The sequence below is a fragment of the Carya illinoinensis genome, chromosome 4 (genome assembly GCF_018687715.1).
Source record: "Carya illinoinensis cultivar Pawnee chromosome 4, C.illinoinensisPawnee_v1, whole genome shotgun sequence".
Classification (NCBI taxonomy): domain Eukaryota; kingdom Viridiplantae; phylum Streptophyta; class Magnoliopsida; order Fagales; family Juglandaceae; genus Carya; species Carya illinoinensis.
Genome location: NC_056755.1, coordinates 5,544,068 through 5,560,254, shown reverse-complemented (window position 1 = coordinate 5,560,254; position 16,187 = coordinate 5,544,068). Strand labels below are relative to the sequence as shown.

Below are 16,187 nucleotides of genomic sequence, written 5' to 3'. Positions count from 1 at the left end.
TGTTAATCCATTAATATATTTGAACAACCTAGTATATATTATAAATATATATAATAAAGTTAGTCTATATGTAGTTTTTAAATAGAGACAGTACGATCACGTAACTTCATATAGTTATTTTTTAAAAAAATTTAAAATTATTATAATATATTTTTTAAAATAATCTTTTTTTCTCTTTTACCATTTTATATTAATAGATTTACACACACAATCTTTTACTTAAAACTGTAAATATAATTTTTTTATATAATATATATATATATAAATATATCCAAGTACTAGTAGTTTGGCTTCGACTACGTACGTACTACTAGTAGTACTATATATTTAATATTGTTTGATATTTCCATCTTTCTTTATTTCTCTTTTAATTGATTCCGCACGTTTTGACTAGTACAGCAGCCAAAGTATTATATTTGTTGATCGTAGTACGTACTTTGGTGGCCGCAAAGTCTTAATGAGAAGCTCCAAATTTATAAGCCGTGCTAGACTGAGTGAATGGCATTAACAGCCATCGTACGGGCATGCAGCTTCTTCTAGCTACCAAACGTTTACGTAAATATATCTATTCCTGATTAGAAGTTCGTGCGTGTGTGTATTTTATATATATACACGAAAGTAGTAGATCAACTAGAAGTTAAAGATCGATCACACAGAGAGAGAGAGAGAGAGAGAGATCATGGGAAGGGGACGAATTCTAGCTCTCCCATATCCAGCACAAGGACATGTGAGCCCTATGATGGCCTTTTGTCGTGTATTAGAAAAACATGGTTTCAAAGTCACGTTTGTGAACACAGACTTCAACCACAAGCGTATCATGAGAGCAGGGGTTGGGAAGGATAGCCTAAGCACGGGTTCGAACAACATTAATTTTGTGTCAATCCCAGATGGGTTGGATCCTGAGGACGAGAGAAACGAACTTGAATTCCCCAAGTTGTGTCAATCCATGTTACTTACCATGCCTGCAAAGCTTGAGGAGCTCGTACGAGGTATTAATAATAATGCTGCTATTCATGACGATGACAAGATTACTTGTTTCCTTACCGAGTTTGGTATGTCGTGGGCATTGGAAGTCGCCAATAAGATGGGGATTAAAGGAGCTGCCTATCATCCTCTGTGTGCCACATTTTGTAATGCAACGTCATTTATTGCACCAAACATGCAACTGGACGCCTTTCTAAACTCCGATGGTAAATTAATTAAAGATCAGCTCTCTCTCTCTCTCTCTCTCTCTCTCTCTCTCTCTCTCTCTCTCTCTCTCTCTCTCTCTCTCTCTCTCTCTCTCTCTCTCTCTCTCTCTCTCTCTCTCTCTCTCTCTCTATAGATTATATATATCTCTTATATATGTTTGACATTTAATAATTATTAAGCTATTATTTTTGTGTGATTTCTTTTTTATATTTTAATGTTAAGATTCTTATCTTTAATGATCTATAAAATAACGATAAAAACACAACTATTTTTTATTTCTAATTGCAATATTAATCCAGGAATCAAAGGACGCGGGACTGATCAATTGCCGGAAGAGGTGGAAAAGATACTAAGTCTCCCAACAGGCGATTCAGACACGCCAAAGATCATATTTGAATATATGGCACGAAACCTTAAAGCCATGGAAAAGACGGGGTGGTGGCTTTGTAATTCAGCATATGAACTGGAGCCGGATGAGTTTGCTAAGGTTCCAAGACTACTACCAATCGGCCCAATTCAGACAGAGATCAGTGGTAGCTCGAGGGCACAGTTCTTCCAAGAAGACTCCTCTTGCCTAGAATGGCTCGACCAGCAGCCACCCTGCTCAGTCATATACGTTGCCTTTGGCAGCATCGCAACTTTTGAACCAACCCAATTCCAAGAGCTAGCTCTCGGACTTGACCTCACCAACAGGCCTTTCCTTTGGGTGGTGCGTCCAAATATTATCAACAGCTCAAGCTGTGCATTTCCAGATGAATTCAAAGGCACTCGTGGGAAGATTGTAACTTGGGCACCTCAACCAAGAGTCTTGAATCACCCCTCCATCGCCTGTTTTCTAAGCCATTGTGGTTGGACTTCCACCATAGAAGGTTTATCAAATGCTGTGCCTTTTTTGTGCTGGCCCTTCTTTGCTGACCAGTTCACCAACAAGATGTGCATTTGCGATGTGTGGAAGGTTGGAGTAGGATTTGACCCTGATGACAATCATGGAATCATTCGGCGCAGTGAAATCAAGAAGAAGGTGGATCTACTGCTCGGCGATGATAACATTAGGGCAAGATCTTCACAACTTAGGGACACGGTCCTGAGCACTACTGCAGAAGGTGGTCGGTCCTCCAAGAATCTCAACAACTTCCTCAATTGGCTCAGGGAATAATGAAGATCGATCGATCATAGCAAGCTGGCCAGTGCATGCATGCTTTTTAAATATTATTGGAAGTTCAAATTTCCGTCCGTGAAGAAACTCGATCTTGAGAAGATCTCGAAGCAAATAAAATATATATATATATATGAAGAATCTGGTTAATTTGCAATAATATTGTTATCTCATGACCTATTTTCTTAAATAATTGTTGATCTTAATTTGAATAAAGTAGTAGTACGTACTAATTTTCCTCGATCGATCCAGCTCCTTTCAATCCCAGTGTATTAAATTATCACACGTCGTTTGGTCATGGCAATGACAATGTGGAGGAAAAAGAAAAGAAAAAGCTATTTTTCCGTACGTATCCATGTGAGAGGCCGGATACTGCATGCATGCCCATTGGTGTGCTGGGCGTACGTCATTATCAAAGGCGCGCGGCAGTACTCCAATATAATCTATATACGTTGTTGCTTAAATATTGCATTAATTACTTCAACGTCCGATCGAGCTGCAAAGCCTACAATCTTCCCACAATTCAGCGCCTCTGAAGTCATTCGGCTATATATGCTTTTAATTTGACCCATTAATTGGTAATGAATATATTGGACACGTACAGTACCATCCAAAAAATGAAAGACGGCCTATTTGTGACTTCTGCTTCAAAAGTCAGCCACGTGCTGTTATTATATCTGATCGTATTATGCCTATAGAAATAAAAAGATTATATAAAATTAATTTTATAAATTAATGTAATTTAATGAAATTTATTAAATTTATTTTATAATAAAAATAATTTTATAATCTGATAAATCACATCAAGTTACATTATTTTATAAAATTATTTTTATATAATTTTTTTATAACTAGAATATTTTTCTTATAAAATTGAGAAATGATATCGATAATTATGAGTGTATAGTCGTGCATTATTTAATAAATAAATACGAGACTCGTATGAAAAAAATTAATTTTTTAATAGTGAATCTCCTTTTTCTCAAAACGATTTCACCGTATTTACACATTTTACGACTGTGTAAACTCATAAAATTTTGTTGGGTTTGGCTTTCTTGAGTTTGTTTTTTAATATTGTTGTTGGGTCTCAAAGTGAGTCGATTGGGTTCACATCATTTGGTATTCAGAACAAAGTTTCCATTCAGGTCTGATTTCATCTTTTAATTATTGCATCTTTAATTCTAAGGCTTCATTGTTTTAGGATTACCAAAAAAAAAAAGCGTAGAAATTCATTTTTCCTAGGGCTACCAAGTTACTCTATCAGTTTGGTTTCGTGTTCATCATCATAGGGTAGCTAAATTCCTTATTTGAGGGCTGTCAAATTTGCACCATCTAGGATTTGAAATTTCTAGGGTTTCATTGATTCATTTCTATTTTCTTATCAATTTTTATATATTTGAATTTAATTGTTTGATTGTCACAAATGAATATTGCTGTTTGTGACTGAATTGGTGAGAAAAGAAATGAAATGAAATGAAAGGAAAAGAAAATTTCAAAAAAAAAAAATCGAAAAAAAAAAGAGTATAGAGAAAAAAAAATGGATTGAGCCTTATCATCAAAGGGGCTGAATACATATCATTATAGTTGATATCTGGTCTTGTGATTACTCTTTCCCTCTTATCAATTCCTTGATTCTCTTGTCATTTTATTCCTTCCGTATTTCTCTTGTTCTTATATCTTGGACCTAATTACTAGTTGTGATAAAATAAGGTTGTATTGTCTTGATTGAGTTCAATTAGTTCTTAAAAAACTTGAGTGGAAAAACTCTTGAGGTAAAAAAGGCAAGATAATGTGAGATCATTATCTAGAAAAAGTCAATTAAGAGTGAAACACGAGTGGAATACCACTACTCTAGTGTAAACACGTAAGGGGGCTTGTGAGATCTTGTTTCCACTAACATTCTTTTTGTGCAGAGCATACGATATCTCATAAAAATTACTCATCACCAAAGGGGATGGTAGATAACTCATCATTTGTGTTGCAATCCATATAACAAAAGTTTGAACGGTTGAATTTGGCTTTGAGGGAAGTGAAGGATATGATGGATGAACGAGGTGTAGTGATTAGAAATCTACAAGGTGAGAGAGATAGGAGAAGATGTGAGCCTAGTATTGAGAATATGTATGGTGAAAATAAAGAGTATGGTGAGTATCTTGTTGTTAGGCGTGCTCTCAATATACAATTTAAGATGGATAATACAGAGCAACAGAGAGAGAACATTTTTCATACTAAATGCCACATCAACAACAATATATGTAGTATGATCATTAATGGAGGAAGTTGTACTAATGTGGCTAGCACTATTCTAGCTGAGAAATTAAATTTACTTACCTTGAAACATCTTAGACCAAACAAGTTGTAATGTTTGAATAATTATAGGGAGTTTAGGGTAAATAAGCAAGTGCTAGTATCTTTTTCAATTGGAAAGTATTAGGATGAGGTGCTCTGTGATGTATTGCCTATACATGCTGGTCCTATTTTGTTAAGGAGGCCGTGGCAGTATAATAGGAGGATAATCCATAATAGGATCAAGAACATATATAGCTTTGTAAATTATGATAAAACAATCAAACTTGCTCCTTTAACCACAAAACAAGTCCATGAGGACCAATTGAAGATGAAAATTAAGGTTGATAAAGAATAAAAGAGTGAAAGTGAGGTTGATCAAAAAGAAAGAGTGAAAGTAAGGTTGATCAAAAAAGAAAGAGTGAAAATGAGATTGATAAAAAAAAAAAAAAAGAGTATAAAAATGAGGTTGAGCGAAAAAAAAAGAGTGAGAGTGAGATTGAGGAAAAAAGAAATTGTGAAATCTCAAGAAAATGAGAGAATGAGTTGAAAAACAATTGTGAGGTCGAAAGTTCAAAAAAAATGAGAGTGGAAGATAAAGAGAGAATGAAGAGGAGAAAGAGAGTGAGGGGAAAAAAAAGAATGAGGCCGAAACATCAAGAGAAAGAGAGAGTGAAAAAGAAAATAAAGAGGTGGCTGAAAGTCAAGAAAAAAGAGTGGAGCCACGAGAGGAAAAAGAAAGAGAGATTGCAAAGGGAAAAGGAAAAACAAAAAATTTTTATGCTAAGACAATATTTTATACCAATGAATTTAACGAGTATTACATTAATTTTGTGCAAGGTGTGGCAATCCATATATGACATTTCTTTGAAGAAAGTGAGTCCTTGACACATTTGAAAAGGAAAAAGATTAGTAACTTTAACAATAGCAGAAACATTGATGGATCCCATGGTGGACCGAGTTTTAAAATTTTTTTACAAGTTTCAGATAGGGTAATCACAAAATTGAGAGTTAAGAAGAGCAATAAAATAATGTAAGGAATGGTGCAATCTACTTTATTCGAGTCTAGCAATAGCCCAATATTTAAGATGAGTTTGAGAGAAGAAAATCCAATTTTTATCCATGTGACACGCTATGGAAGACACGACTTGGACGTATTGTTATTTAAGGTCTTGGACTTATTTATTTCATTAAAATAGCTTATTTTATTAGTTTAAATAATTGAGTTTATTATGAAAAGCACTTAAGGACATGTTGAGAAAATTATTATTTTTGTTGAATTGAGGTTTCAGTAAATTACTGTAGCGAAGCAATGTTCACGTAACTGTAGCGCCACATTGTTCACTCATGAGTATTTTTGCAAATGGCCGGTTTTATTTTAGCCTAGGGTTTTATGAGGGTTTAGTTTAGATACATCTTGTTGCCGAATTTTAAAGATATATGAAAGTTTTATGAAATTGATAAATTTTATTTATTATGAGTTGAGTTGATCTCCTCTTATTTTTTATTGAACGTTTAAACTTATCAAAGGTAAATCACAATCTTTGTGGCGTTCCTCCTTTGTAATCTGGGTTCTTTGGACAAGTTTTTCAACGGGTCTAAATTTTCATATAATCTAGGTTCTTGAAATGAGTTCTCATCAGATTTAAATTCTGCACCCATTGACATGATTTTGGCTTTCTTGGGTGAGTTTTCAAGTTGATTGTGGGTTCAAGAAATTCCAATTCTACGAGTTCATATCACGTAGCATTACCTTATAAAATTTTGTTGTCTTTTGACGGTTTAGTAAACTCATAACTCTTAATATCATATTAATTAATCTTTTAGAATGCTTTCAAATCCAACGTGACCAACGTACATTATCAACACCAAATCATCAGTCTCATTCTATCATCACCGAAGTACTTGAGCTTTTAACATTTAGAAGTGCTATATATTAACCATAAAAAGATAATACAAAAGTAAATTATTTATAGAAATCACGTGACAAGATGTAGTATGATAGATTGTAAAATTACTTTTATTTTAAAATAGATCTAACGTATTTCATATCAATTTGCGAGTTTACTTTTATGTGATCTCTTTATATCTACAACAATTCTCGTGAAAATTTTAGTAGTATCTTGAACTTGTGACATATATTGTAACATTGTTTAACAACGTGTTTCGCACACCGGTCATCGGGCTTAATCACATGCAACATGATAAAAGTGGAGCTTCGGGGCTAATGAAACACTCCTGACGCCTAAGTTAGTTTTATGCTAGCTCTTTGGAGATAATTTTAGTATATGAGAGAATGTAAGAGAGTAAATCTAATCTAGTGCTAGGCTTTATACTACCTGCCGAGGTGGTCCTCCATATCCCGTGTCAGAGGTGCCCGTTTTTCGTACAAGACACCACTTTGTTGCCTTTAATGTGGTGTAACCTCCCCGACTTGCATCCTTGTAGCAAGTTGGTGAGTTTGGCCACCTTTTGTGTATTCTGTCAGGGATAGAAGGCTTTACTGTGATTTCTACTGCACTTTGTATCTGTCTTTAAATGTTGCATGGCCCTGCTACTATGTACGTGTGATGGGTCATGTCAAAGGGGCTCACGTTCCATCATTCCTCCTCCACTTGCTTCCTGTGCTGGCCCATAGGCCTCCTACTAGATCTAGCTTGCTATGAGGTGTAAATGGGGGTGAGAAATGTCCAGTTTCGTCCAATTCGATGGGATGATGGACCGAAAATTATACTAGTAGTATTACTAATATACTATATGTTAGTGATAAATTGGTAATACTATATTAAATAATACTTTATGTAGTTATAATGATTTAATACTAACATATTAAGTTAACTATACTAATATTATTATAAATTTATACATACATTATAATTTATAGTATGTTAATATATTAATATATACTAGTACTATATATTATAGTTATATATTAAAGAATATAATACTTATATAATATTGTGATATATTAATAATTAATTATATACAATTATTTATATAAATGATAAAATATATTTTTTAAATTTTTATTTGATTTGGTCCGGTCTGAAGTGAAAAACTCCTATACCAGAACCGGACCGGTCCAATCAATTTCTCAAATCTGAACCGGCCGAATCTCAACCCTAGATATAAACATCCCTTCCATATATAATACTAGTATAAGAAACGTCCTTTAGACGTTTGCCTAGTTTAGGCAAAATTCATATAGTAATTATTTTCAATTTTTTCTTACTCATAATAAAAATTATATGTATTATCTGCAAAATATTTATAGCTACAACATAGAATTTTCACAAGCATGTTTACAACTACATACGAATACTTTGTACTTATATATTACAACAACTAAAAGTTTAAAAATGAAGCATGAAATAATGCATTAAAAGAAATATGTTCATTTTAATAAAACTATAACCACTAATTTTAAAATGATAATTAATTGTACATGTCGCATATTTATCATGTCCAACGTAAATAAACAATGCATTAATTTAAAAATAAACACTTAAATTATTTAATCACCTAATTATAATAGAAATTTTACTATTGGAATTGAACTATCTTTAGCATTAAAATTAATATCTTTAAAAACTTATTTTTGTTAAAATATTTATAATTTTTTGAATAAAATTTTCAAACTTTATTATCGTATGAGTCAATATAGATAGGATCTGTAGGGTTTTTTTTTTTTTTTTTTTTTTTTCCTTTCCTTGAATGATAGTGTATAGAGGAATTTGAAATTCAAGATTAACACATGGACTAAACCTAAAAAAAAAATCAACATTTTAAGTTTAAGTACGTGCACAATTTGAAATTCACAGCACATGATTCACAAATTTTCATTCTCTAAATGACAATAACATAAAAAAAAAAATACAATATTTATAAAAGAAAATGCAATAATGATGTCATCTTACTAATTGGTATAAACTAATATTCAAAATTTTATTTAATTTTATTTAATTTTATACTTTTATTATATAAAAAACAAAATATAAAAAAAACATATACTATATATATATATATGAAAATGTGAATATTAGAGGAACAATATTTTCATTTAACATTTTTGTATCTCCTAATTATTTGCAATAATATCTAATGTTCAAAATTTTTTTAAAACTAAATTTTTTAAAATTTTTTTCTATATTTCAATTTAGCCTAAAAAACTAAATTTTTTTTAAATTTTTTTCTATATTTCAATTTAGCCCATTTATAATTTTTTTTCCCCATTTTCCCCTATCACATAGTCAGCCCCAACTCATGCATATTTTTTATATTTTTTCACAGGACAACACTAAATTGAAAATTTTTTATAAAAATTATTATTAAATTTGAAATAATTATTAATGTATAAATTAAAACAAACAAAATTTTACAACATCTTAAATTTTATTTTTTTACATTTTAAATTCTTAATACAATTTTATGCAAAATTCACATGTTAAGTGGAAAAATTTAAATAAACAACACGCTAATAGCTAACTAAACAAACACATAATAATGTAATTTTTTGTTATTTGAAATGAAAAAAAAAAAAAAAACCAATTCATCTAGGCTCGGAATGATCCATGAAGCTTAAACGTCGCCGTTTTACGCACAAATAAGCCCAGCTCGTCCCCCTCTAATACCCAAAACGGCACCGTTTTAACCAATAAAATAAACCTAACTCTAGCCGTACACTATAAAACCATCCTTATGTCTTCAGCCACCCATTCGGCCTTCACCAACCCTAACTCCTCTCTCTCTCTCTCTCTCTCTCTCTCTCTCTATGTGTGTGTCTTAGTTTTTCTATCTTTGTTAGTTCATCGCACATTTTTTTTTTGAAACTTACGAATCTGAGGTTAGTTCATCGCACAGATCTGCGGTTTTATGATCTGCACAAATCTGAGGTTATTTTTTCTATCTTTGTTAGTTCATCGCACAAATCTGCATAAAAGAAAAAAAAAAATTATTCCCTTTCATCTATGTTGGCTTTGTGTTTTTTGTTTGTAGAATTTTTTTTTCCTTGCCTCTGACTTGATCTAGTTTTCGAATATGTAGAAAATTATTTTTTTTTTCTTGCGGCTGAGTTGGTCTACTTTTCATATCTGCAGGAATTTTTTTTTTCCCCTCGCGTTCCATGTATATTCGCTTTGTATACCCTCATATGCAGGAACTTTTCTTGCGTATGATTTCTTCTATTTTGTTTTCTTGTTCTTCGGCGTTTGATGTTCAAAAGCTTTGTATTTTTCATGTATATTGACTTCTTTTTCAGATCTGTAGAAGGATTTTTGTTTTTTTTGGCGTTAGATGTTAATTGGCTTTGTATTCTTCACATCTGTAGAAAAAAAATAAATTTCTTGCGATTTGTGTTCCTAGAGTTTTTCTATTTTTTATTCAAGTTTGTTTTCGTTTTTCCTTCCGTTTGATTTCTTCTGTTTTTATTTCTTGTTGTTTGGCGTTTGATGTAAATTAGATTCGTATTCTTTAGATCTGCACAACAATTTTTTTTTTTCTTTCGATCTATGTTCCTAGGGTTCATCTGTTTTCGATTCAAGTTTTTTTTTTTCTTTCCTTTTATTCCTACTATTTTTTTTTTCATGTTCGGTGTTTGATGTATATTAGTTGTCTTTTTCAGATCTGCATAGCAAAATTTTTTTTCCTTCTGATCTTCAGCCTAGAGCAGTCTTTGTTCCATGTAGCTCACCCTCACATGCTCTCTCCCTCACGACTTTTCCACCACCTTCGTGCTTCTGTGGAGCCACCATGAACAACCCGACGGACAGATCTTTGAAGGGCGGTCAAGCAAAACGACAGCAAGCACAACGAAGTAAACAATAAAACTAAGGGGCAAAATTGGAAACAAAACAGGAGAAAAAATCAGACGGTCAGAATGTATAAAAAGACCAAAACGTCTGTCGGCGAAAAAAAAGGTTTTGACTAAAATGATCGCAATTTTCAAGTAAAACCAAGGGCAAAATTGGAAAAAAAAATATTAGACGAAAATACTGTAGTTAGCGGATTCGCACTTTATACATAAGTATAGACATGTTTTACTGCCGGTTATATATCTCTAACCGAAATATATCGGACTAATAAGGGGGCTGGTGGAGCCCCCAACCTTGGCTAGTTATAATTCCCGCGTGATATGGCGAATCGGTCAACAAACTGTGGTCATGCAGCTTTAATTACTACTCAATCCGATCCCAAAAGAAATAGCTCTTCGTATAAAGGGCCTCGTTTGGAGGTTGACATAATATTAAACATTATAAGAAAAATAAATTTTTATGATCAAAATTTTACGGTACTTTTTTATCTTTTACAGTGATTTTAATCTTTGAAAAAAATATTAAATGCAATGAAGGAAGCAAACCTTGTTTCTGATACGGAGTATTTGCAGTGCAATTAAGAGTTTTTGCAAGGATTAAAATTGTTAGAATTGCTTATTAAAAACAGCGATCTAATAGAAATTTTATAACTCATTCTCAGCGTACTATTTTATAATTTGCAACGAAAATATATCGTTGCAATTGATTTTATTTACAATTTTCTTTTGATATCGTTGCAATTGATAAAAAGAAAGAAAGAAAGGATTATCGTGTTGAACATGCAAGGAACTAAACAACATTACAATTGATATATTGCAGCATTTTTAAGCAGTATTTACAACATTTTTTAGCGCTGCAAAAAGCCAAATTCCTTGTAGTGCATGTTGGTCAGTTTCAGTCCATGGTGTCTCATAAATTCAGTTTTTGGTTCAGTTTTGGGATGTGGTTTTTTTAGACTGGACCGAATTGTTTTCTAGTATAAAATTTTTAAATATTATATATAATATATTATTTTATATAGTATTTGTATGAGTAAATTATATATTTTTCATCTAATCTATCAACATTAACCATATAAAATGCAAGATAATATATTCTGTCAATTAACTAGCATATTATATGATCAATTATATGATAATATATGTTATTATATGTATATATAGACTCTACTATTTACACCCAATTAAACTATTAGGTAGTTTTTTTTTTAAGATACATAAGTTGCAAGTAAAGATGAGTAATTTATGAACAATGACTTAATTTTAATTTTACTAATTTAATTTATTTTTTGTATTAATTTATCTGCCAAAAAACGAAGAGAAAAAAATATTCCTAACTCATCTCATATAGACCAAATCAGAATGATTATACCAACCGAATTGATAACCAACACTCTGGTCTAGTCTATATAGGGGTAGGTTCAGTCCGATCCATAAAAGAGTAGACCAAAATTTTTGATTTTTGACTCTCTAGAACGAATCAATTACACTCCTATTTGTGATCAAGAAATCGTAGCGAAATGGTTTTTGTCACGGTTTTTTCATTTTTTGCTACAATTCATGTAGACCATAATAAGAGTTTTGATATTTATTATCTCCACATATTATATTTATTTTAATTATTGTTAATTTTTTTGTTTTATTTTTTTAAATTAATATTCTATTTATTATCTATATACTACACTTAGTAAGAAAAAAATAAAATAAAATTACGTGTGGTGCGAAGATATTATAATTTTTCGTTAATTTTTATTAACTTCAGACGGCCGGCGACTTTGTTTGACTGGTTAATTTGTAATATATATTAACTTCGTGAGACGGCCACTTTTTTTGACCGGTTTGTAATAAATGTCATAATGAATATTGGATGTACGTACTGGGGAATGGGGATCATCATCATCTCTTTCTGTAAAAACTTCATCAAGTAAATGTTTTTATTCGGAACATAGTTTAATTTGTATGTCCTTAATTTATTGATAAAGAGAAAAAAAAAATCAAATTAAAAAAGAGTCGGAAGTGTACGCAAGGATCGAAGAAGTCGTTAATTAATTGTTAATCCATTAATATATTTGAACAACCTAGGTACCTACCTAGCTTTATAACTATAAATTATTAACTGCCCTAGTATATATTTTATATATATATATATACTAGAGTTAGTCTGTAAGTAATTTTTAAATGGAGACTGTTCACATAAGTTCGTACACTTATTTTTTTAAAAAAAAATTTAAAATTATAATAATATATTTTTTAAAATAATTTTTTTTCCCTTTTATCCTCTTAAGTCAATAAATTTACACACGCAATCTCATATTTAAAACTGTAAATGGAATTTTTTTATATAATATATATATAAATATATCCAAGTACTAGTAGTTTGACTTTGGCTACGTACGTACTACTAGTAGTACTATATATTTAATATTGTTTGATATTTCCATCTTTCTTTTTAATCGATTCCGTACGTTTTGACTAGTGCATCAGCCAAAGTATTATATTTATTGATCGTAGTACGTATTTTGATAGCAATAAATATATACATGAGATGAGATAAAATATTTTAAATAATAATAAATAAAATATTATTATAATATAATTTTTTAATATTAATTTTGTATTAAAATTTAAAAAAATAAAATTATTTATTATATTTTATATGAAAAATCGAAAAAATTATAATGATGAGTTAAAATGAAATGAATTTTTTGATCTTGTGTAACCAATTTGCTCCTTATAAGCCGTGCTAGACTGAGTGAATGGCATTAACAGAGCCCATCGTACGGGCATGGAGCTTATTCTAGCTACCAAACGTTTACGTAAATATATATATTCCTGATCAGAAGTTCGTGCGTGAGTGTATTTTATATATATACACGAAAGTAGTAGATCAACTAGAAGTTAAACATCGATCAGAGAGAGAGAGAGAGAGAGAGATAATGGGAAGGGGACGAATTCTAGCTCTCCCATATCCAGCACAAGGATATGTGAGCCCTATGATGGCCCTTTGTCGTGTATTAGAAAAACTTGGTTTCAAAGTCACATTTGTGAACACAGACTTCAACCACAAGCGTATCATGAGAGCAGGGGTTGGGAGGGATAGCCTAAGCATGGGTTCGAACAACATTAATTTTGTGTCAATCCCAGATGGGTTGGATCCTGAGGACGAGAGAAACGAACATGAATTCCCCAAGTTGTGTCAATCCATGTTACTTACCATGCCTGCAAAGCTTGAGGAGCTCGTACGAGGTATTAATAATAATGCTGCTACTCATGACGATGACAAGATTACTTATTTCCTTACCGATGGTAAATTTCTCTCTCTCTCTCTCTCTCTCTCTCTCTCTCTCTCTCTCTCTCTCTCTCTCTCTCTCTCTCTCTCTCTCTCTCTCTCTCTCTCTATATATATATATATATATCTTTTATATATGTTTGACATTTAATAATTATTACGCTATTATTTTTGTGTGATTTCTTTTTTATATTTTAATGTTAAGATTCTGATCTTTAATGATCTATAAAATAACGATAAAAACACAACTATTTTTTATTTCAAATTGCAATATTAATCCAGGAATCAATGGACGCGGGACTGATCAATCGCCGGAAGAAGTGGAAAACATACTAAGTCTCCCAACAGGCGATTCAGACACGCCAAAGATCATGTTTGAATATATGGCACGAAACCTTAAAGCCATGAAAAAGACGGAGTGGTGGCTTTGTAATTCAGCATATGAACTGGAGCCGGATGAGTTTGCTAAGGTTCCAAGACTACTACCAATCGGCCCAATTCAGACAGAGATCAGTGGGAGCTCGAGGGCACAGTTCTTCCAAGAAGACTCCTCTTGCCTAGAATGGCTCGACCAGCAGCCACCCTGCTCAGTCATATACGTTGCTTTTGGCAGCATCGTAACTTTTGAACCAACCCAATTCCAAGAGCTAGCTCTCGGACTTGACCTCACCAACAGGCCTTTCCTTTGGGCGGTGCGTCCAAATATCATCAACAGCTCAAGCTGTGCATTTCCAGATGAATTCAAAGGCACTCGTGGGAAGATTATAACTTGGGCACCTCAACCAAGAGTCTTGAATCACCCCTCCATCGCCTGTTTTCTAAGCCATTGTGGTTGGACTTCCACCATAGAAGGTTTATCAAATGCTGTGCCTTTTTTGTGCTGGCCCTTCGTTGCTGACCAGATCACTAACAAGAAGTGCATTTGCGATGTGTGGAAGGTTGGAGTAGGAATATTTGACCCTGATGACAATCATGGAATCATTCCACGCAGTGAAATTAAGAAGAAGGTTGATCTACTGCTCGGCGATGATAACATTAGGGCAAGATCTTCACAACTTAGGGACACGGTCCTGAGCACTACTGCGGAAGGTGGTCGGTCCTCCAAGAATCTCAACAACTTCCTCAATTGGCTCAGGGAATAATGAAGATCGATCGATCATAGCAAGCTGGCCAGTGCATGCATGCTTTTTTTTTTTAATTATTGGAAGTTCAAATTTCCGTCCGTGAAGAAACTCGATCTTGAGAAGATCTCGAAGCAAATAAAATATATATATATATATATGCAGAATCTGGTTAATTTGCAATAATATTGTTATCTCATGACCTCTTTTCTTAAATAATTGTTGATCTTAATTTGAATACAGTAGTAGGACGTACTAATTTTCCTCGATCGATCCAGCTCCTTTCAATCCCAATGTATTAAATTACCACACGTCGTTTGTGGAGGAAAAAAGAAAAGAAAAAACTATTTGTCCGTACGTATGGCCATGTGAGAGGCCGGATACTGCATGCATGCCGATTGGTGTGCTGGGTGCCATTATCAAAGGCGCGCAGCAGTACTCCAATATCATCTATATGTTATGTATGAACTTATTTATATGTCCATATATAGTCATTAATAAAGATTATTAAAGTCATTAATGAAGATTATTGAAGCCTACAATTAAGACTATTGAACCATAACTATTTCTTTGTACTCCTATATATATGGGTATCATTTACTTGTATATCATCAAGTTTTGCATTGAAGAACAACTCTTTCTCTTGCAATATTCTCTCTATCTCTTGCAATATCATTTCTCTTTTAGTTTTATAACATACACTACAAGAGATATGATTTTTTGAGACAAAAAATTTTGTCTCAAAAATGCTGTCTCAGAAAGTTTTTGGAGACGAAAATTGGTCTCTGAAAAGTATTTTTAGGGACGAAATTGGACGGAACCGGTCCAAACCGTTCGAACGGGAAATTTTTTCTGAGACAAAAAAATGTCGTCTCAGAATCAAGTTCGAACGAAAATATTTTTGTTCGAACAACAGGAAATGTTAATTCGAACCAATAACCATATCTGACCAAGCCCGTTCGAACAAAAAATTTCGTAAGTGACTTTAGTTCGAAGAAAAATATTAACTGTTCGAACAAATAATCTATTTATAGAAATCTTCTGTTTGAACGGACTTTTAGAAATGAATTTATTCGAATGAATATTTAGTTGTTCGAACGAACGCATGGATTGTATTTCCCGATAAGTTCGAATGGGTATATTTTTGTTTGAATGGAAATTTTTAGGTTCAAATGGATATGTTTTTGTTCGAATGTATGCATAAATGGTAATTTACCATTCGAACAGCATTGATCAAACAAAATGAAATTGATACTAATACAAATTGTAATCTATATACATCAATTGTTCAAATGTTTACAAACATCATAAATATTAAAGGCAATTAAAAAAAAC

The 16,187-nt window shown here is 32.3% G+C and overlaps 2 protein-coding genes and 1 long non-coding RNA gene across 3 annotated transcripts; all 3 read left to right on the top strand.

Moving 5' to 3' along the window:
* The first annotated feature begins 616 nt into the window (after positions 1-616).
* Positions 617-2,592, top strand: LOC122306928 (UDP-glycosyltransferase 83A1-like). Its single transcript, XM_043119501.1, has 2 exons — positions 617-1,190; positions 1,491-2,592. Exons 1-2 carry the CDS (start codon positions 680-682, stop codon positions 2,345-2,347), a joined length of 1,368 nt encoding a protein of 455 aa, XP_042975435.1. The 5' UTR covers positions 617-679; the 3' UTR covers positions 2,348-2,592.
* A 6,561-nt stretch (positions 2,593-9,153) lies between these two features.
* On the top strand, positions 9,154-10,853 carry LOC122307047. The gene is made up of 2 exons (XR_006241623.1): positions 9,154-9,525; positions 9,730-10,853. It is a non-coding gene; the product is annotated as an uncharacterized LOC122307047 (long non-coding RNA).
* Positions 10,854-13,308: 2,455 nt separating this feature from the next.
* Positions 13,309-15,123, top strand: LOC122307942 (UDP-glycosyltransferase 83A1-like). The gene is made up of 2 exons (XM_043121074.1): positions 13,309-13,748; positions 14,014-15,123. Exons 1-2 carry the CDS (start codon positions 13,379-13,381, stop codon positions 14,871-14,873), a joined length of 1,230 nt encoding a protein of 409 aa, XP_042977008.1. The 5' UTR covers positions 13,309-13,378; the 3' UTR covers positions 14,874-15,123.
* The last annotated feature ends 1,064 nt before the right edge of the window (positions 15,124-16,187 follow it).

Bases quoted from the DNA above. Each gene is read 5' to 3' on its own strand.
- LOC122307942 (XM_043121074.1), top strand. From the start codon at position 13,379: ATGGGAAGGGGACGAATTCTAGCTCTCCCATATCCAGCACAAGGATAT. The intron at 13,749-14,013 runs GTAAATTTCTCT...ATATTAATCCAG, and splicing joins TACTTATTTCCTTACCGATG to GAATCAATGGACGCGGGACT.
- LOC122306928 (XM_043119501.1), top strand. From the start codon at position 680: ATGGGAAGGGGACGAATTCTAGCTCTCCCATATCCAGCACAAGGACAT. The intron at 1,191-1,490 runs GTAAATTAATTA...ATATTAATCCAG, and splicing joins CGCCTTTCTAAACTCCGATG to GAATCAAAGGACGCGGGACT.